The 23,557-nt window shown below is 37.2% G+C and overlaps 1 protein-coding gene across 2 annotated transcripts in view; it reads right to left on the reverse strand.

Annotated features, from left to right (window-relative positions):
• Positions 1-23,557, reverse strand: part of LOC129246248 (multiple C2 and transmembrane domain-containing protein) — an 85,622-nt gene that overhangs the window by 35,064 nt on the left and 27,001 nt on the right. For both annotated transcript variants that reach the window (XM_054884912.1, XM_054884911.1), the window contains exon 2: positions 1,344-2,017. In XM_054884912.1, coding sequence (XP_054740887.1) covers positions 1,344-2,017 — 674 coding nt within the window. The remainder of the gene's footprint in view (positions 1-1,343; positions 2,018-23,557) is intronic.

Consider the following 23,557-nt stretch of genomic DNA (forward strand, 5'->3'; position numbering starts at 1 on the left):
TGGTTGCCCAGGGAATGGGCACACTTGGACGAAGAAGGATTCGTCCTTTGTGATACCATTATGGAGGGGTGAGGCGGGAGAGAAAGACCGATGGGATACAGGGAGAGGGCGGGGAGAGGTGGTGCTGGGATAGTTAGGAGCGTGCGGATTACGAACGATGACTATGTTTGCGTCAACCGCTTTATGCTGCTGATGAAATTCATCAGATTTTTAATGTCAGCGCCAGCTATATCAGCAGGCGTGACAAAGAAGTAGGAGCCAAGATGCCTAGATCTTAGCCCCGCCAGAGCAGGGCAGCTAAGGAGAAGGTGCTGAGATGATTCCACCTCATCCTCCATACATCCAGCACAAAAGGGACTCGAGGTCATTCCAAGTCTCACAGCATGCATTCCTCGCGCATTGTGTCCTGTGTGCATACAAAATTTCTTTTTATTTTTTTGCAAATTTAAAAAAAAAAAGAATTTTTCTAAGTTTTGTTTTATTTAACTTAATTTTCGTTATTTGCTGATGCTGTGCTCAGTAATCCCAGTAAAGTTTCATTCTGGGTTTTTTTTTTACTTTTTGAGTTACAGACATAGGATTAAGTACGTACAGTGAACCAGTGACAAATCAATGCAAAATACTGCTCTAGTGAAGCGTTAGATATACGTCCGTTTGCGAACCGATCGAGGCATCCTTGCAACTAATGTATACATATACACGGTATTTTTCGTTGATTCGTTGTACGGATTCGAAAATAACTCGAAGAGTTATAGAAATCTCACTATGAAACTTTTATGGATTACTGAGATACCTAAATCTCAAATAATGATGGAAAAAATTAGAGAAAAGCTGAGGGGAAAGTTTTTCAAAAATTAAAAGAAAAAAATGGTTGCCATCTTCTTATACCCATAATCTTGGGGGGAAAATGATAAATAAAAAAATAAAATTATAAATAAAAAATATATACATAAAATTTTAAATAAAAACATTAAATATATTAAAAAAAAATTGTTTTAAAAAAATATATTAACATTTTTAATACATTTTATTTCAGAAAAAAAAAAAAATTTAAGTAACAGAGGTTATTTCACTCTAAGAAACTGCATCCCAAAATTTAAACATAGAATACATCTAAGTCATACATTTTTTTTTAATTCTTTCACTTAACATTTTATTCTACACTACCTACAAGTAAACCAATTTTCAGAAAAATTTACTGCAATTTTCAAAATACTTGCATCCCTTCACGTTGAATTGCTCTATTGTGGAACAGTAACTTAAATGCATGCAGCAGTGCTTTCTTTAAGTGAATATTCTGACTGACACTAAGTTTCCCTTCTTTCCTCATTTTCCATACTCACCTTCAGCGCTTCTATTGGATTCGGTGCTGCATAATCCTCCATTGTGGCACTTCCACCACCAACACCATTGCCACCAGTAGCACTTCCATTGCCGCTACCATTCTCAGGATGCTCCTCGATACGTCCCTCCATGGAGCCACCAAAGCGATGTACCATTTGTGCCATTCTCGCCGAAGCGCTAAAATCTTTCGCCAATGGTGAACCACCTATCGTCGTGGCACGATGTCGTGGACTTTGCGTAACTGAACTGCTCTCGGAACTATAATCAGCTGCATAGTCGGTGCTCTCTTCAAGAAAATCACTGGGCGATTTACGACCACTACGATCCTTACTCTTCGCGCGATTCCAACGATGTTTCAGCGTATTGAAAAAGCCATGCGTCTTATGGAAGACACCACCACTACTGCTGTGGCCCGATCCCGAACCGCCACCACTGTGCGCTGTGGCGGCGCTTTTGGCACGTTTCGGCGATGTGCGTGGCGAATCACGTTCACCGTGGCAGTCGTGTCCATTCAATTCCGTTGCGGATTTACTCAGATGACGGCCTAGCCGTTGTGTGAGCTGCGGTGAACCATGCGGTGTGGCACCCTGTGATACTTGACCGCCGTTATTCGTGTAGGTTTGGCTGTATTGACCGCTCCCGGTTGGTAAGTCTTCGCTGTAATGGATACGCGCTAAAAGTATATGAAAAAGAGGGGAAAAGTACAGATGTGTATATAAATAGATAAATGGGTATACGATGAAGGCATTTGAAGGTGCTGAATTATTTCGTAACAGGCCTGAAGCGTTTGTGGGAAAAGCAATAAATTGGAAAGGGCTAAATTGTTTGCTAAAATATATGCTTCTCACAAGAACCATCAGCCAGCCGTTCGGAGGCGACATTAAATAAGGCAAAAAGAACATAGAAAAACACTGTATACTATTTTTGATTGGTTTTGTTTTTTTGTTCGTTTTTCTTTGTTTTCTCATTTATACTTTTCAAAATTATGTCTCAAGCCTTTTGCACTCAATACAGGCTCAGTTCACACACAAAGCAACCAATGTAAATGCTTTACTTGCTTGTTATCTCAAATATAGTCGAGCCCCAGACCATTTTCTTTATTTTTGCTTTCGTTAGTGTGCATTCTCCACTCATAAACTCATAACTCCGTTCTGTGGTAAATTTCGTTTGTTAACTTTGGAGTGAGGAGCTAATTAAAATCGTATTGCAAAAGTGTGGTAAAAGTTGAAGTGAGATTTGCAAATTGCTGAAAAAATCTTAATATTTCCTGAATGTTTGTTTACCGCACGATCTATCGTTTTTCCCAAACGTCTGAAGTGACAGACAGAGAAAGAAGTGGTCGTCCTCGTATGGTCCGAACCAGTGCAGCCATAAAAGCCGTTCGAGAAAGAATTCGTAGAAATCCTCTCAGAAGGCAGAAAATCATGTCTAGGGAAACGAATGTACCAACCAGATCCATGTCAAGACTAATTAGAAATTACCTCAACATGAAAGCCTTTTGTCGACAGACTCGACAGATGCAAGCAGATTCTTCGGTGGCACGCGGTCAACGGCCATGAAAATATTGTTTTTACGGATGAGAAGAAAATTTTCACTATTGAAAAAGTTTTTAATATGCAAAACGACAAAATCTATATAAAAAATATTGTTCCAAAGGAGCACCGTGGCCACCATCCAGCCTCCGTAATGATTTGGTGGGGAGTGCCTTGTAAAAGCGTTTTTGTGAAAAAGGAGTTAAGATCGGGGCAAAAGTGCAGCAGGAGGATGTCCTAGCAGGCGTGATGCAACATTTGAGCAGTAAGAGAGTACTGGAGAGCGTTGGATCTTCCAGCAAGATTGGGTTCCAGCTCATAAAGCAAAAACCGTCCAGCAGTAGCTAAATTCAATATTCCTGGGTTAATAGCCGCTGAAGGTTGGCCCAGGTCTGAATCCATTAGGCTACAGTTTGTGATCAGAATTGGAGAACATGGCCTGTCGAAACCCTCACAGAAATTTGGGAGAGTTTCAAATAATCTTTGGTTCGAGCAGTGACGTAAATATCTATGGAAACCGGGTGTGCTGCAATAGCGGAATGGCTTAATCGTTTGAAGGCTTGGGTAAATGCAAATGGACACCATTTCAAATGAAAGTTTACACTTTTTTTTTAAATATTTACATTATTAAGTGAAACTGACTTCAATAAAAAAAAGTATTATTATTTCATATCTATAACGGACTTAACTTGTAACAGAACTAACATGCAAACGAAATTTCATATATCTGCATTGAAAATAATAAAAGCAGAGATAGGTTAGGTTAGGTTGGTATGGTTGCGCAAGAGTACACTTGGACGAAGAAAGATTCGTCCTTTGTGATACCAATATGAAGGAGGTGAGGTGAAAGAGAAATCAGAGAAAGAGCGTCAACTTGTCCCACAATATGCGTTGCCAACCTGTTTTTTTGTTTTAATACCGTATGTGTACAGTTAAAACACAGCATAATTTTAGGCTGACTGCTGAGCCTACAAGCTTCTGTATAAAGCTATTCGCAAATTAAGAAAAGGCTATTCAATCATATTACTGTGCTCATCGTGGTATATTCGTAGTTTCGGATCTCGTAGAGTGATGTCATTGAATCCAACAGTAGTTTAGAATTGTTGAGTATTGTAAAACTTAATGGCAACCTTATTCCAACATATTTTCGAATTAATGCTATTTCAAAGACCATTCTCTTGATACTTGCATTTTGATATTTGCTGGTATTCCGTTCAAAGCTAATGGCGAAACTGCGTGACAGAATTTTGCATTAATATGAAAGAAATTTTTTTTTTTTTCAATTATAAGCAAGATTATCGTTTATTTTCATTTCTGTAAGCCAGAGTCGAACTTCACTTGTTTTCGAACTTCAATTGCAGAACATGCTTGTTCACGTTTAAATACTGAATTGATCTGATAGACTATTGTTTCGATAGGCCCATTTCCCATCATTATAGGTATGTTAGCAAATTTTATGTATCTCACTCCATTTTGCAGTTTGGAAATTTCTTCGCAAGAGAAACGAAATCACAAACACGCACTCCATTTTTATTATGAAAATATGAAGCTATGTATTTTATCTACAAATTATCCTCTTTTGCTTCAAGCTTGTTTCTTTGGCGGCATTTCAATGCCTATTCAATCAAGTGCTTTTGTTACTCGAGTGCCCTTATACTTAAATACGGATAAACCTGTACTTGGAAATCTGCAATGGCGCTACATTTTTGTCTTGTAAGAATGTGCTTCTGTTCGAACTACTGCATACATACATATGTGCCAGTATCATTTGGTGCCCAACCAAAATGCAAAACAATTGCTTACACAAAAAAAAAAAAGAAAATAACCAAGAACGCTCTCACATTGACGTGGCTATGGCTTTTGTGAGAGAAACATATGCAACCTTCTCATTCATTTCGCTTATGCCTTGTAAAGCATTTGTTTTGTGCTTGAATGGCAAGGTAGCCCATTGGTTATAATTGTGTAGGTGTACATATACGAGACCACATACAAGTATGTAAATACAGTTTCGGACACTCTAATCTGGACAAGTGCGTTGCAGTCGAAAATACTAATTCTGAACCAGCTTAGTAACAACTTTCTTTGCAGCTGAAGATATCGGTTTTTTTGTATACTTTTCAATGGCAGCCTTGGTATCAGCATTACATTGGACATTTTGCAAACTTGCACTGGTTACGCTAGAACTAGTAGAATTTCTTCCATCAAAAGCCAGCTCATAAACTAGAAGTGGTTAAAGCAGTTTGAGAATAAAAGTTACCGTTATATTTCTCCAACTCTTGACAGACCTATTGCTATTATTTTTGTAACAATTCCCGTTATTACATTTTACTAACTTTGACTTGCGGAGGACGTTTGTTTTGGAAATTCGGGTTATAAATGTTGAATGAAATACTTGTAAGAATGAAAGGCCAACCGTTCAATGTTTACATTTTGACAATTTATTAGCGATTGATTTCAAAGCATAAAGAATATTACTATTGTAAACACATGGTACCCTTCTATGACAGCGATGTATGGCAACTATAAGCGGTTGTCATCATATTTTAAAATCGTCAACGGCAGTGAAGGAACGAACGACGAGCTCGACGGTCACTAACGCATCTACGTACATATTTAACGTTAGTTTATTTTTGTATATATTTTTTTTTGCTAAAGTATAATTTGAAAGTGAGTTTATTTTTGTTTCGACGTATCGTGGCCATATTTACATAAGTAGAAAAGTAATAAGTGCGAAATTGGAAAATATTTTAAAGGGCGATCAGATTGGAGGTACTTTTTCCAGTAGCGTGTTTTTGACATATCACACGTGACTACTATCAAGCTAAATACATCATTTTTTCAGTCCGAAGAGGAGAGAATATTGCGGCTGCAAATGGGAGTTTTGCCGAATACCCGGAAGAATCGATTCGGCACTGATCTTAACAACTTGCTCTATCTTATGGCACTACTTGGGCGTTTTTACGCAAAGATTGGGGTTTGAAAGCGTATAAAATAAAACCAGTCCGAGATTTGAAACCGGCCGATCTTCCAAAGCGTCATAATTTCAGATATTGGGCTCTTCAAAAACTTGCCGAAGAGCCGCATTTTGGGACCCGAATTTCGTTCAGTGATGTGACCCATTTTTGGCCTAATGGCTACGTCAAGAAACTGAATTGCCGCATTTGGGCTGAAGTACAGCCATTACATGCATTGAAAACAACCGTTTGGTGCGGCCTGTGGGCTGGAGGAATCCTCGATGTTTCTTTGCGCCTATCTACATACAGAATGCAATATGTTTGGCCTCGACAAATTTACTTGTTTGACCTTTTTCAACTATCAGAAAAATAGTAGAAATTTGCTGCATGAAGAAAAACCAATGTCTTTCAGTACCTTCTCAAGTCTGGCGTTCGAAACTCTGCCTGACTGCTTTAGGTCATACAATGCAATTAACATACAACTGTTGTCTTGCTCAAATATCTCAGATTGAATCATATAGATGCCATCTTCGAGCTTCCCGTTCAGGTACACCGTCGACACGTCGAGTTGAAAGGGTAACTCGTATTCGGCCTCTACAGCCAACACCATTTTTATTGTAGCATATTTCAATACAGGTGAGAAAATTTCGTTGCAACATTTTGCCCCTAATCTTGCTTTGCCACCATAAGAATTTGTTTTCCCTGCAAACATATCTTGTTCTTCATGCACGATACCCGAACAATACAGGCTTGCCCATATTCGAAGGATCTTCAGCCATTTCGATGACTCTTTGGCAATCGACTAGGCTTGTCCCCAGGCAACAATCTTTGCGTCAATTGAATCTTATACGGGAATAAATGCAAATCAATGCGGATAATTCGTTGTAAATTGGTCCGAGCAACACCCAACTGCTGAGAACGGCGATTTTGGGATGTCCTTGGTGACGCCTTGGTCGGTTTTGATTTGGCCTCTTTGGATTAAAAAGAGCATCACCAGTCGAAAACCTTTCGTACAAACGTTTAATGGTGTTCTTAGAAGGCGCACTTTTCACATTATTTAATTTTTTATACGCACGTTGAGTTTTCACAATTGACTTCTTTTGTTGAATGTAAATTTCAACAATTTGGGGCGCTCGCGTGGCGTGCACTGTTCTATGGTAAAAATGATGGGTCCGTCGAATATTAGCAACGCTTTATCATTATTTGAAAGTACACTTAGGCACTGAAAATGAATATTCTTCCCATATCTGTTATGCCACTTTATTGTATTAGGAGCACGCGATAAATTACACTAATGTATAGTTTCTTTTATTACGTTTGCATTATTTCATTTAAGGGCTTTAAAAATAATATAATTATCATCCTTCTCTAACCTTGCACCACTACACAACTATAAGCAAATGCTGCCCGAAAACGTTTTTCATCAATTTTCGGAATTCAAATATCAAATTCATATGTAAATCTGGTTCGTACAAACAGTTCGTTAACTTGAAGTTCCACCTTGCCGATTTAATCGTAGCATCGTCAATACCCTTCGCTTTTCATAATATTTTTCCAGTCCCAACTCAATATTTTCACTATGTGCTTATTCTGACGAATATGTTTCTGTCAATACGAGTACACATTGACAACGTCGCGCCGCAGTCACCATACACAAGAATTGCGCTGCTGCCCTTTTCCTACTGTGAAAACTGTAAGCGACGTCTACTTTCCTTCTTCTTCTTTGCACTTCACAGTTAAAGCACTTGAAGCTTCGCTTTCCCCTATTTTTACCGTTTTCGTTTGCTATACTTGTTCTTTCCCTTGCTATACACCTGTTAGCGTGTTATTTGTTCTTTTCGTAGTTTTTATTCTAATTTTCTCGAAACGCGAATGCTTATGGATTTTCGACGTCGTTGTTGCAGTGGCTGGACAACTAGATTTTTTTAAATCTTTGAGCACCTGCCATATTTGTGAAGCTGTTTTTTTATGTGATTCAGGGTCGTTGCCTCTACGCACCAATTATTTTTCCGATTTCTTTATTCTTTTTTTTTTACTAACCAATCTACCGTTTTGCTGCTGTTTCTTCCGGCTCACCCGACTCCACCGACCATAAATCTTGCAGGCTGCGTATTTGTAAAAAACAAGTGTCTTAGTTGTTCGCATCAAGCTTTTCAATATTTAAATACAACTGCGTTAGTTTAGTTCACTATCTTTCCACAAAGTTACTGCACAACCAAGCAGTGGCCTGGGCCCATAACCTGTTGAATGAATACCCGCAAGAATTAAAAGCCGGCCTATCAATGTTTACAGTTGGCAAACTATTAGCTATTGATTTCAAAGTATAAAGAGTATTAACATAATTAAAAAAGGGAGATCTTCTCGCCATACCAGAAGCAGGCGCGTAGACAGATAGACTAACCCGAATACCTGCAAAATAACTGCACAAACGTGGCCCAATTTCAACAAATCCAGAGCTGACGAGTTGTTAAGAAAACCACGAGAAGACATTTTCAGAATTACGTGAACAACAACCGGCCACTGACCTTTGGGAGACCAAAGGCCAACGATGGATGTAGAAGCTGCAATCAAGCAGAATCTAAAGAAACAGTCTTTCACTATCTGTGTGAGTGTCCCAGTCTGGGTGCTCAAAGGTGAATTCTGAATGGTTAACATGGGCAGATTCATAGTCTAAGCAAGATGGGTCAACTAATAAAAATCACTGGTTCTATAAGTGGTGCCTCAAACTGACATTTTTATGCAATTGGCTCTGGGCTGTTTCAATCAGAAAGTAACAAGTTCGAAAGTCGGAAATATGTAAGTGTTGGAATCATTTAACAATAAAGTTTCTGGAATATATTGGGTATGGGATTAAGTTTCCGTCCTTTCTTAGCTAAAGTTACGAATTATTTCAACAATTAAATAATACATGATATTATGTGAAGCATGTGCCATTGGAAGCTACAACTTTACTCCACCTTTCAGCCAGCATACGGATTCCTATGACGGAAAATTCGAGTTCTTTCGACTTGATCCATTCATTGAGCCAGTTTGCGATGCTCTCGTAGGAAATGAACCGTTCTCCAATAAGAGCTGACTGCATTGATCGGAACAGATGGTAATCGGAAGGTGCAATGTCTGGGGAGTACGGCGGGTGCGACAGGGTTCCATCTTCAGTCTCTTTAAATATTTCTGGTCCGATTTAGCAACGTGTAGCCTGGTGTTGTCATGCAGCAAAATCAGTTTGTCAGGCCTTTTTCTTTGAGAGCTCGATTCAAACGCATTAGCTGCAGTCGGTAATGATCGTCAGTGATGGTTTAAGGAGTTCATAATAGATGGCACTATTCTGATCTCACTAGATGCACAACATAACCTTTGAAGCATGAATATTTTTTTTTTTGCTGTCGATAGATTTGGTTCACCTGGCAGGCTCCAATTTTTTCGACCCTTAGGGTTATCATAATAGATCCATTTTTCATCGCTAGTGACGATGCGATACAGAAAACCTTTTTGCTTTCTGCCGTTCAAGAAGCATCTCAAACGACACCAAACATCTCTCAATATCCCTCTCCTTCAATTGATGTGGCCCCCAGTTACCTTCTTTCTGAACCATTCCCATCGCGTGCAAACATTTACCAATGGTTGATCTGTCAACATCAAACTCTTTAGACATATAATCAAGGGTTCGACATGCGTCTTCATCCAATGATTCATGTAGTTGAGGAACTTCGTATTTTTTCGGTGCCCCTTCCCGATCTTTATCACTCACGTCAAATTGCCACTTTGTGAGCGTCGAAACCACTCTTTACAAGTTGTACTTTATAGAGCGTGATTAGCGTAAATATTGATCAATACGAGTATACCACACGTTTCAGCTGCACTTTCCTTTAAAAGGTAATAATGAAGCTTGACTTCCCGCAAATACTGTTTTTTTCGGAATGAACGTAGACATTTTTGGCGGCAGATAAAAAAGGATCTTTACGCTTCAAACGAATATCAACTACTGCGATCGAGACCTCACATATACATACATACACCTTCAAATCACCAGTATATTACTAGAGCGAACACAAAAATAGTATCAGCACAGGCACCTCTTTAAACTGTTATTTGGTGGTACTTAAAATATTTGGTTTTGGGTTTTTTTTGCGAGTTCAAGCCCTTTATTAAAATAAAAGTATTAAGCAAAAGATACACGAAAAGTAATGCCTTCAGTAATGCATCTAAGCAGTGCAAATTTTTATGACCGCAACTGTATTTTCATAAGAAAGTAGTGACATCCACTCGACATACACACACATATGCATATTTACTCTTAGGTAATAACTGCTTTTATGATAATGATGTAGTTGTTCTTAGTGGCTTGGTCCAAAATTTACCTTTCGGCTTTAATTTCTAAAATGTGCAATTTTCTTACATTTTAGTATATTAGTTTCTACATTTTCTGAAATATCTATAATGGAAATTTAAAATAAACGACTTAAGTGTTCATTGCAAGAGTCCAGTGAAAAATCTATACTTGGAACATTTTTGTAGTACACTAATTTGTTATATTTATATATATTTGCGGATGCAAGGGGATACTATATTTATGCACATATACACACACATATATACAAATATTGTTACTAGAAAATGCTTCTTCTTCCACTTTCTAACTTGGCATGAGGCCAGCTTACATTCTAATGAGACTTGAGCATCGCTACAGAAATGACCTAAGAAGTGTTTACTTTTTAACAAATAATGCAGCGAATTCTTGAATTAGTAGGTATTTTAGTATGTGTTGGTTCTAAATTCTATAATTCCCTAGAACTGGGGGTTTTTAGCTTTAAATTCACAACTTCACAACTGAAAATTAGGAAAACACAGACAATTAACAATAAGAATGGCTTTATTGTTTTTCAAAATTGTCTCCTTGGAAGTCAATATACTTCTGCATTTGCTTGAACGCACTTTTGCACTCAGAAGTGGATACCTCCAAAGAGAGGAGTTTAAAAGTTTCAACAGCTTCTTCAGGCGTTGAAAAAAGTTGGTCTCGTATTTTATTTTTGATGTTGGGAAACTAAAAGAAATCATTAAGTGCCAAATTTGGACTGCAAAGCGGATAACTCATTAACTCGAGTTTTTGAGTGTTCAAAAACTCTCTGCCATCCGCCGATGCGTGAGAGCTTGCATTGGCTTGGTAAGATGATTCATCTTCGGCTTTCCTTAATTTTTGGAAAACTTCTGACAAACAAATGGCTGTCTAGCACTCAGAATTTAATATTTTTAGTTTCTATTTCTCTAGTAGTACAGTTGCGACTTGACCAAATTTACTGAAACAAATCGGCGACAATTTGCTTTGAGGTGCTTCTTCCACGAATAACTTTTATTGTATGAACCTCATCGTGGAACGCCCGGACTGTCGGTTGCTGTTTAGTTTTTGGCTTATCCAAGACTGCTCGCCTGCTACGATGTCACAGGTGTGGTTTGAACCTCTGCGGCTGAATTGTTTCAACATTTCTTTTCACCACCAATCGACATAAGTACGTTTTGGGCAATTGCCAAATTATGTGGTATCCAAAGAGAACAAATCTTATTGACGACCAATTGTTCATGCAATATTCAACGTGTGCTGATCCCACTAATGTGCGAGGATGCCTCTATCAGGCGATATGCCATATGACGATCTTGCGTTATCAATTGTATGCACAACATCGATTGTTTCTGAAAAGAGTCTTGAAAGAATCGGTGGGCGCATTGGAACTCGTTGTACCTTCGTTTCATTATACAGGGTGGGCCATATAGCGTTTGCTTTTTGAACCACCTATTTTTTTGAGAATGGTAACACAAATGACATGTCATAATTTACTTAAAGGTTTGACATTTACGAAATGGGACGCTATACGCTTGAACAAAATTGGGAAATATTGAAAACCTATTTCCAAAGTGGTGAGTCTTCTTCTTCTTCCGCGGTTACAGTAAATGGCGAGCGTTACTATGACATGCTCAATGAGTTGTTTCCAAAAATTGAAGAGGATGACATGGACGACATTTGGTTTCAACAGGACGGTGCAACTTGTCACACTGCCAAAGTTACATTCGAACTTTGGGCTACCGTTTTTGAATTCCTATATCAATTGGCTGCCTAAGAGCTGTGATTTAAGCCCGTTGGACTATGCCTTGTGGAGAGCCGTTAAGGACAAATGCTATGCGAACCATCCAGAGACGATTCTAATAGTGGTCGCCGCTCGGCAGGCAATGGCAAACCTCCGAGTGTTTTTTGGCATAAAAAAGCTCCTCATAAAAAAAAATTTACCATTTGTGGAACAATATCAAGACCTACACCACAAATTGGAAGAGAAGCTCGGCCAAGCACCTAACAGAAGTGTACGCGGCAACTATTTATATACAGTAGAGCGCCGATTATCCGAAACAATTGGTGCAGAGGGTGTTCGGATAATCGATTTTTCGGATAAACGAACATTTGCCAAATTCCAGTTCTTTGTTGAGGGTAGGGTAATAAAACATGTCATTGGATTAGGAATACATATTATGTATGTAATGCTTTTTAATGATACTCTAGAGTACAGTACATATTATGAATAGTCACATTTAAGTAGGGATTGAACACACGGTACATAAATACATATATCTAAACATTTTTTAATAGTAAAAAACTTATCTAAAAAAAAAGTCGAACATATATGTTTGCTTAAGTTTTGAGACTCGTTTTTTTGCCGCCAAATCCCTTAGGCGTTTTAAAGACTGCACAGAATCGCATTCGCCTTGGTGTCCCAACCATTTAATAGCAGTCTCAAATCATTTAAAGGCTTCTTCATTGGACGGACATTTTTCAGCTGAGACGATGTCATCACTAATTTCGTCTTCATCGTCGTCATCTTCAGGAACTTGCACCTGTGCTATTATATCGTCGTCTGTCAACAATTCGTAGCCAGGATCATCCTCGTCAAATTCTAGCCATTCATGCACGTTTTCTTGGTCACATTCTTCAAATCATGAAACCTCTTTCATCAGCTCAACCATTTCTGAAACAAAGTTTTCATTTGTTGGTTCTTCAGATGTAAGGCTAGCTTTGGATTCAACTGCCGGACAAAGCTTATTCCAGGATTTCTTTAGAATAGTCGCTTTGACATAAGCCCACGCTTCTGCTGCCATGTAAACAGCATCCTTCAACTTAATATCTTTGTAGATTTGAAGAATTGTTTTATCTTCGTCTTGGCCGATTAGTACACTACGAAGCAACGTTTTTCTGTTGTAACGTTGGAAGGCTTCGATCACCCCCTGGTCCGTAGGTTGAACGACTGAGGTAACATTGGGTGACAAGAAAATCACCTTAAATTTTCCATCTTCTCTCTCAAGTGAAAGGTTTGAGGGATGACTTGGAGCATTATCAATCACTAATAAAACATTTCCAGTGTCTCCAGTTTCTATCTGATGGTTTCTAACCTCTGGAATGAATACAGCGTCATACCACTCGATAAATACTTGAGTGTCCATCCTGAAATTAATGAGAGATTGTCCAAACAAAACTGTCGGCGTCGGATGCGCGTTCGTTTCGCGCACGATAACACCACCGACGCTGTTATATTTAGGAACTGCAATACTAACTTAAATTCATAAAGCGCGTGACAGAAAGCAAGTATGTACATATGTACAACGCTGTTAATACCTATGAATCATGTTCTAAATATAACATGCTATCGATGAAGACACGGAAAATGCCATCATGACGTTCCCTTGCGTCGCTCTCTGAGTCATTTCTATTAAACGTTTCTATTTCATTTGTACATACTTTTTTTTATTCTTTATATCCGAAAAAGGCGTCATGTTTCCTTTCGGTTAACCGACGTTTCGAATGACCGGCTTTCGGATAATCGACGCTTTACTGTATTCTTAACAACATTTTGAGGACACAAAAACGATGATATGATCCTGAAATAATATTGTTCTCTATTGGAAATAGTGGTGACATTATTCTATAGTAGAATTTTACGAGGACAATTTTTGTGGGACATTTTAACATTTTTCAAGGATCACTAAGTCTCAAATGACCATTTAAATAGACTATTTGAGGATTTCCAGAAAAATTTTGAGCATTTAAATCCATTATCATTTAATTCTAGTACAATAAAGGGCAACTATGAATTGGCTCAAAAATGCGCTGATTTTTGGAAATATTTTTTTTTATATGGAAGAAGATACTTAACACCGTCATGGGCACAATTTTATACGAAAGTTGAAAGGGGCTACAAAAGTGCGTACCCAGAATTTTATTTTTAATTGGACGAAAAAGCTTGAAATTTTTATGCAAATTTATTGAATTTTCTAAAATTTTGAGTTATAGGGTTTTTGTTGTAATATCAATCATATTTTTACAAAAAAAAATTATGCATCAATACTTATTTGTGAATTTTGTATTTCTACATATCATTAAAACACAGCAAGTATTACAGGGTGGTCGACCTAGCATTTGAAATTTAATTCGGATATAAATAAAAGACACTTGAATATTTTCCAATGAAATATTAGTGTGAAATCCGTTATTTCCTCGGCAAATGGCTATCGTGATCCATATTTCGTAAAGTATCGATGAATGAATTTAAAGTTTATGCTCGTTGTCAAGATGACATTTCACACTTGTTTCATTAAGTTGTGGGTTGCAGGGTGTGAACAATGGAAGTCAACAAAAAGAAAATTCGATATATTTTACACTTTTTCTTTGATAAAGGCGAAAATGCCAAGCCGCTAAAATTGTGAAAGGTGTTTATGGTGCCGATACTGCAACAGTTAATTATGGGCAATGCCGTTCAGGCATTTCTGATGTTCAAGAAAATGTCGAAAATATGGATAAAATCACAGAAATAATTAAAGTTGACCGCCCAGGAGCTAAATACCGACCATAAAACAGTTTTAATCCGTTTGTTTAAAAATTGTGCGCAAAAAAATGAATTTATTTTCCCCCAAGAGTAAACCTTCAACTACTTCAACGGCTGGCTTTACAGGAGCATGTATTGAGATACCGTTACTTGCAAGAATGATAGAAACAAGATTGCGCCCATTAGAGAGTGCGTGACGTCACATTGACTGAGTTGTGCAGTGTTGCCAACCATTGCTCCTCGCAATAAATTTAGCGCTTTTTATATATCAAAATGAGAACATTTTTAAGTTTGGTGTTTGTTTCTTATTTTTAATTTAAAGCTACCGAAACTATAAGTTAAAAAAACTATATTATTAAACCAAAGAAGGTTAAAAAAGGTCACTCTGAGAAGATTTTGTGCTAATGAAAATTTGTTGATTCTTATAAAATTTGATATTTTGAAAGTGTAAATTTAATTTTTTGCTCCTTTTAAGATTATGCAAGAATATTAAATGTTATTCGCTCAACTCTTCTTAACATTGAAAAGCTTTTTCTACATTTTAAAAAGCGTTCCAATTTACTTAATGCGAATTAAAACCAAAGAGGTGCTCAATCCTTAGTGGGACATATGGCATCAAGAGGTGTATTCATAGTTAAAATAAGCAAACAAATACAGAAAATACTGAAAAAACCATTTTTACAAAAAGAGTACCTTATCTTGTTACATAACCTCAAATATAGCAAAAATGTCGTTCTCTTGGCAAAAAACTCCTAAATTAAATTGTACATAACTATAATACATTACATACAAACTATACATTTATTTAAAAAACGCATATTTTAAAGACAATTTGTCACGCATACAAAGTTCTTTAAGCAGTTCAATAAAAATTTGGTATTTTAATCTCTTTAAATGGGCATTTTAGTGCGCTTTTATATCCAAAGCTAGCAAACACTGCAGTAGCGAGAGAGAGAGTTGACTGCTGAAAGGAGAAGAATACCAACAGTAACCGCAAGCGGGGGCAATGCGACCAGATGTTGAAAAAAAGTAAAGCTAAATAGAACTGAGTGAATTATTGAACTAATTAAAAAAAAAATGTATATTTTACAAAATTATAAAAATTACTTTTAATTAGAACAGGCTACAAAAATGTCATGAAGAAAGAACTAAAACTCCGAGACTGAATATTAATAAACATGCTAAATCAAGTTACGAAAATGGTAATATGGTCATACTGGTGCTAAAATGACGTAACCTCTCGCAACTTGTAAGCCTCTTATTAACGACGCATTAATCAGTTCTGCAAATCAATGGTGGATTAGCGTTAACACCTGTGAAAGGTGTTAAGGCTAAATCTACGTCTGTCCAAGAGTATTATAAAATTGAGTAGACTTCAAAATAGAACCTTAGTAGGGGCCCTCACACGGCATTGTCTCAGAGGAAATCATGCAAGGAGATTAGGCGTTTACACGCATGACTTCTGTCGTAGCTGCAGAAATGAGCAGGAGTTGGAAACAATTCAACACCTTCTTTGCACATGCCCAGCTCTAGCCAGAAGCAGGAACCGAAGTTTAACGAATATACGAATACTTCTTAACGAATAGAGATAATCTATAGATTTTAGGTATCAACAACCTTTTACGCTTTGTCAAAAGCTCAGGATGGTTCAATATGGAGAGGGAAGTGTAGCCCAGTCCCCGCGGCTTACAACGGACCTATCTCATGGTTTAAGTGACATCGTTGTCTCTATGTGCGATGTGGCTGGCTAAAGTAACGGTACCACGATAGGCACCATCTCATTATTCTTTCCATCCAGTGAATTTGACAGAATCAGCTGTTGAGTTAACGTTATGGAGCTTTATTCACATTGTCTTGCTTACAAGCAACTTTTTTCTTTCTCTCCTATTTTCCATTATTTTCATTGTTTCTACTGAGCTGACCTAACTTTTTACTTTTGCTTACAAAACTTCTCTTTTTTGCTGTTCTATTCATCGTTCTCTCACACCACTCATCAGAAATTCCATCAGGCCAAAGTTACGCTCATCTTTTCACTTCAATGAGCGCAATCTTGTACTCCTTCATTCCCTCAGACATAATTTATCTCATTAAGGTACATAGGTATATATCAATTAATTTGTATTGTTATTTATTATTCATGTATACTTTCTTTTCGTTTTTCCTTTCGCTACTAAAGCCATGCTTTTTACCTGGATGAATTTTGTTGGGCCTGCAGCAAGCACAAAACGCAGCAGGACATTTGAGTGTTTTTTTGGGTTTTTTAGGCAATACTTCGTCTGCCATACAAACGTTTGGATGTCAGCATTAAATGTAGATTTATTGGCAGACGCTATTATTTATTATTGCGTCTATGTGATTAGCATTGACTGCGGCACGACTATTAAGACGAAACATATTAGTTCGAATTTTTTTTTTTCATTTTTTATATGCTTTGAGTAACTTTTCATTTTGTATCTCTCACTTTGTAGGTTTTGGTTTTCTTATTATTGAAAAAGTTTATTCCCTCATAAAACAGTTCATTGTATTTTATGTCTCTGAAATGTCAAAGTTGGCCAATAACTTTTTTAAACTCTTGGCCACAAAGCTTTCAATTTATGTACGTTCGTGAAATGGCAGGAAACATTCTGGTGTTGTGGTTATATTTATTTGCTGTTTATATTTATGTTGTATATGTTTTGAGTTCGTTGCGCATTTCACAACAATAAATCCGTGCACTTACATGTAAGTAGGTATGTAAATATGAACTTTTTATTGGAATATGTGCAAATTGGAGACTGCAACCGAATCGTGCGTAGATACTTAAACAGCCCGCGAAGGAACTACAGCACCTTAACATGTTCACCAGTTTTGTTAATTTCTTGCTTTTTTGTTTTTGAAAGTACATTGTTTTTTTTTTATAAAAGCATCGCCATTGCCTAACAAAAATCATATATGTGCATATGTAGATATTGTAATAGGTCTATGGATAAGTTCGTGCGGTTTTACAACAGATGGCGTAACTTGATTATTATTCCATCGATCCACATTTCCAAACATTCATTGGAGAGCTACTGTCGTAAGGCACAAACGTCAGTATAAGTTTTTTATTTGAAGCGTAAACAACAATATTTTTACCACACTTGAAAATGTCGAATTTCGTGCCAAATAATGTGTTTTTGCGGGGAATTCTTCTTCATTATTTTAATATGAAGAAAAAAGCAGCCGAAAGTCATCGTATCTTGGTGGAAGTTTATGGTGAGCATGCTCTAGCTGACCGAACGTGCCAGAAGTGGTTTGCACGCTTTAAAAGTGGTGATTTTGGCCGCGCCGCCAAAGTTCATGGATACCGAATTGGAGGAATTGCTCGATCAAGATCCGGCTCAAACGCAAGAAGAGGTTGCAAAAACTTTGGGAGTTGATCAATCAACCATTTCCAAACGTTTAAAAGCCATGGGAATGATCCGAAATTCAAATTTCGAAAAAAAACCGCACGAACTTATTCATAGACTTATATATATCCAAATTTCAAACCACATACAAACCTTTTAGACAAATTTGGGTAGGCAGTTTTATAGTCTATTGATATTTATTACAATAAAGCTCAAGTTTAAAGTGGCCCAAAATTCTAGCTGATATTTGATAATTTTTCCCCTTACAGTGTTTCGTATTTTCTTCATATAAGCTGTGCACAACATTCTTTTTATTTGGAGAAAAAATTATCAAAAATCTACTAGAATTTAAAGTCACTTCAAAGTGCACTTTTTCATATTAAAATTTCTTAGTGTAAGCAGTAAAACAATCATTGGCCGAATGCGTATTTGACAATTTGTATGCGAAGTGATTTATATGTGATAGTAGTTTGCTTCCATTAAGGGGTTAGGGGTAGTCAGAATTTTCAAAAAATTTTATTTTTTTCCCATATTCTTACAATTGGATTTTTTTTTTGATATCTTAAAAATATTGTTTGAAAATTTGAAGTGAATCCGACAAATACTTATCGAGTTATTCAACAATTAACAAACTGCGCTCGGGTGCTCCGGAGCCGATAGCAAAACTTTAAATACATTTTTCTCAAAACTATATTTTTTGAACTGGTGATCATTGTAGCTTAAAAACCGCTTTGGTAGATTCGAATAAAATTTATACTGCTTTGGAAAACATAGGTTTTTTTTCAAAATTTCGATTTTTTTTAACAATTAATTGTCGGTTTTTTTTTTTGAAAATCTGAAAAATATTTCCTGCGGCCGCCTTTGGGTTTGCGCTATGTTACTGCAAAGTTGGTTCCAAAGGACCTGAATTTCATGTAAAGAGGTACCGCGTTGATATCGCCGAAGACTTGATTTCCAATGCTGAATCCGACCCACTCTCATCAAATGCGTCATTACTGGAGACGAAGCGTGGGTTTATGGGTACGAGATGCAAGCCAGACATTAGGTGATTTAGTGGAGGTTTCTAAGACTAAAATATCCTGGCCATTTTTAGTTAAAAAAGAAAGCGATGTTCACGATTTTTAGGGATTACACAATGATGTTTTGCCAAAAGGTGAGACAAATTATTAGGACTATTTTTTGGATGTTATGAGACGTTTACCTGAAGAAATACGTCAAAAAAAGAACGGATTTCTTAGAAAATAACTCTTGAATTTTGTACCATAATAACACAATCGCCAGTGCCCACATTCATCTGATATGATTCCCTCGGATTTTTTGCAGATCGAGTCAAAAAACCACTAACGTGTTTTAACGGGCGAAAGGAAGTAGTGGAAAACTCGAAAATGGCTTTTTTGTCTGTACCGATAATAGAGTTTCAGAAATGCCCATTAAATGAGAGCTGGATCAAACGCTGGTGTGCGTTGCAGTTGGTGGGGAGTACTTTGATGACGATAATATCACTTTTGAGGAATAAACTTTTATTTTGAATTTTCCGAATATATTCTGGGAACCTTTTGATCAACACAGTTAATCAAGGAAACTCCAATCTTCTCTTTGCATGGAGACAAATTCTCACGCGTGTGCCTGCCTAACCAACTCATTAGATTTGAAGTTTACTAAAATGTTTCTGTGACCTGGTTCAAATGTGAGCTTGGATCGAAATGTACAGATAAGGCCGTCAGTTGTTGCTAGTCAGCAGCTATTCGACTATTTCATTGATAGCAGCTACTTCTGCTTGGGCCGAACTATAGTGATCCTAATCTAAATTTAACCTTAGTGAGGAGTTGAGACCAACTTCGAACCATATCTGTAGATGCTGCTTTCTGCCTAATCCACCCTTGTGAGGGAACTGGATGCGAAAGACCCATTCGAGTCCACCATTAGTAAGCACTGATCAGTTGTTCCGGCGTTGCACTCGATGCTTTTGCTAATCCAAGAGTGACAATAGTTTGAGTCTAATTGAAAACTAATTTTTGGTTTTGAGTTGCGATTTTACTTTGGAAAACAAAGAATTTGATTAGTCGAAATAAGGAAATTATTTCTGTTGTGCGGATAAATTGAAATATTCAATAAAAAATTTGCATATTTAACCAGAAAGTGGACAGAATTATATTGAATGTGCAAAGGATATACTCTAAACTGTACAGTTGACTTTATTTCTTTGTATCTAAAATTTATTATTTATTGGCTTTGCTGTATTAAAAGGATTTGTGGTATTTTTTCGACAGTAAATTAAAATAGAAGCAATTCAAGCGGCGTAGGAAAGGGTTATCCTATTCACATGCCCTCTTAAACTTATTCACTTAACACCCCCCTCCCTCTGGGCTGTAACTCCCCTGTGACTCTGGGCCCAACCCATTGAAACAGCACGCTTCCTGGGCCTACCGTTAGATGAGTTAGATGAGCGATCGGTGATTGCAACTCACTGTCAGAACTTAGTAAACTGCTACAACAACAATAACAACAGAGATCTTAAGGGAAAAATAATGCTTAATATTTTTAGTAGGAGTCGTATCGTCAACTGGAGCTATTCAGAATATTGCGATTATTAGGGGAGTTTTCGGCTGATTCTGACCCTACCGGCGCTATCTGTGGTGTCGCACTCTTCGGTAAAAATATTTCTGAGACTACTCGTAATACTATTTGTATAGACCTTTATGTGTGTGTGCGTGCACTCATGAGAGTGGATGACCTTTCATGGAGGTCAGCGAGAGTTGTTAGTTACCTGAGTGAGGGGAAGAGGTTATGTTAATTCTAGGGTATGGGTGTGAGCACATTGACGGCGAGCATAATATATTTGTAACCATTAAACTAATAAATAAACATATTCGATTATTGTGTACAGATAATACAGGGTGGCTGATGAAAGCCGCTACAAAAAAAAAATTGAATAACTTTTTTTCTTTTTAAGTTATCTGTTCCATTTTTGTTTTAATTTGCAGATTGATCTTTAAAATTTATTAAAATGGATAACTGGGACACGCAAACAAAAATTTGGATAGTCCGCCGCTATAACGCACTGGAGTCCGTAGTTTTGGTACAGAGAGAGTACAGGCGGATGTTTGGCGGCAATCCCCCGAGCAGATGGACCATAATGAGACTGGTGAATAATTTTGCTGAGCAAGGAACAGTCGCAAGAAGGCCTTATCATCGAAACCCACCAGTTCGGACGGAGGAAACAATCGCTGCTGTAGCTGCAGCTATACAAAGCAATCCAAGGGTTTCAACAAGAAGCTTATCTGCTCAACTTGGTGTCAGCCGACAGTCTTTGCAAACAATAATGCACAAAGATTTAGACTTATTTCCCTACAAAATTCAAATGGTTAACAAACTGAATGCAGCAGACTTGCCGATTCGCTTGGAATTTTGCCAGAAGATCCTGCAAATGGTGGAAGAAGACCAAAACATTTTAAACTGCCTTTTCATGTCTGATGAGGCCCATTTCGATTTAAACGGCAATGTGAACAAACAAAATTGTCGAATATGGAGTACTTCTAACCCACAGATACTCCACGAGACGGAATTGCATCCTCTTCGCGTGACAGTGTGGTGTGCGGTTTCTTCACGCTGTATTGTCGGGCCTTATTTTTTTGAAGAAAATGGTCACACCGTTACGGTTACTCGAGACCGTTATTTGAAAATGCTGAAAGAATTTTTCTATCCAGAACTACGCCGAAAGAGAATTCCTTTCAACTCTGTGTGGTTTCAACAAGATGGGGCAACGTCTCACATAGCCCAGACTGTTATGACAGAGTTGCGACGAAAATTTCCCAATAAACTGATTTCAAGAAACTCCGAATTTCGTTGGCCCCCCAGGTCGCATGACCTTACTGCACCTGACTTTTTCTTGTGGGGTTTATGTAAACAAGAAGTTTATAAAACAAAGCCAACAAATTTGGATGAACTAAAACAATCCATTCGGGCAACAATTGCGGCTATTCCTGTCGCAACTCTCAAAGCAGCAATGAACCACTTTTTACTAAGATGCCGCACTTGTGTCAACGAGCATGGGGGGCATTTAAATTCAATTATTTTTAAAACTAGTTAAGCTACATTTAATAAAATTTAATGACCTTCAACTTGAAAAAAAAATAAATGAATTCCATGCACTAAAAAAAAAGTTATTTGAGTTTCTTAATGTAGCAAAATTCATCAGCCACCCTGTACAACAGGTGAGTTATTACACTATTCAATGTCTCGGCCGCGACGTTTGTTAATTGTAAATTGCGAAAATGCACTGCATTCAGTTTCCAATTTTTCTTGTCGGGGCTTGAGCTTCTTAAAGTAATTATTTTCCATTAGAAAGCTTTCTTATACGAAATTTTGGGGCAAAGCTGTCAAGCGACGATGCTAAAGAGAACCCAAATGTAAGTTTTCAGTTAGTTTTTTATATCTTCCTCTTGCTTTGCAGCTGGCTCGAAGTGTGGTGATATATAGGCAGTGTGAACATGAATGACCTGGGTTGGCCTGTGTTGGGAACAACTGCGATACGATAAACCAAACGATCGAGAGCACCAAAACAGCCAGTGAGTAAGCGCGAATGCTTAACCTTATCGGACGTCGCCAGGAGCGCATATACTTTCAATTCATTGATATTTGTATATTTACTATTAATTTTATTGTAGTTGTTAAGTAATTGATTATTGTTTTAAAGTAAATGAATATTATTTTCATGTACTTGGAGTAATCAAATTTTTGTTTTGCTTTGTAGTTTTCGTAAGTTTGATAAAAAAATATAATTTTGCTTTCTTTGCCCACCAGAACAATTATTTCACCATTCAAAGTACTCGCTAACAGCAAGGAAATGAAAAAAGTTTAAGCCAATATCGCAGTAGATGAAAACATTAAAATTCTTTAGAATTGAAATATATGTATAATATCTCGAATGCCCGAGTTGAGGATTTTAAATATTTATTTTTTATTTATATTACAATTTTCTGTGCAAAGTTTAGCAGCGAAGTAAAGAACTTTTACCAGTCAGTTTAATGATTTTTGAATACTCACAAATTTCTCGCACGCTTTGAGTAGTTTATAAATCATTCAAATACATACAGGGTGGGCCAAATAAGATCTACTAATGTTAAGCACAAATAACTTTTTTATTTTTTGACATATTTATTTTTCTCTTTTTGTAGGTTATAATTAAATTGTTGCATATTTATTAACGGAGCCTAAATATCCGCATATGTCGGATGAAGCGCATTTCCATTTAAATGGTTATGTTAACAAACAAAACTATAGATTGTGGGGCTCTGAAAATCCAAGGGTAACACACCAACATCAGTTGCACCCATCTAAATGTACTGTTTGGTGCGGTGTTATGGCCACTAGAGTTATTTCTTCAAAAATGAGCATGAAACGCCGGAATCGATTTCAGGAGCTTCTTACAGAACATTGATTGAAAACTTTTTGCGGCCAATGGCGGAGCAGTATCTTAATTTGTGGTTTCAACAAGATGA

The sequence above is a fragment of the Anastrepha obliqua genome, chromosome 4 (genome assembly GCF_027943255.1).
Source record: "Anastrepha obliqua isolate idAnaObli1 chromosome 4, idAnaObli1_1.0, whole genome shotgun sequence".
NCBI classification, from domain to species: domain Eukaryota; kingdom Metazoa; phylum Arthropoda; class Insecta; order Diptera; family Tephritidae; genus Anastrepha; species Anastrepha obliqua.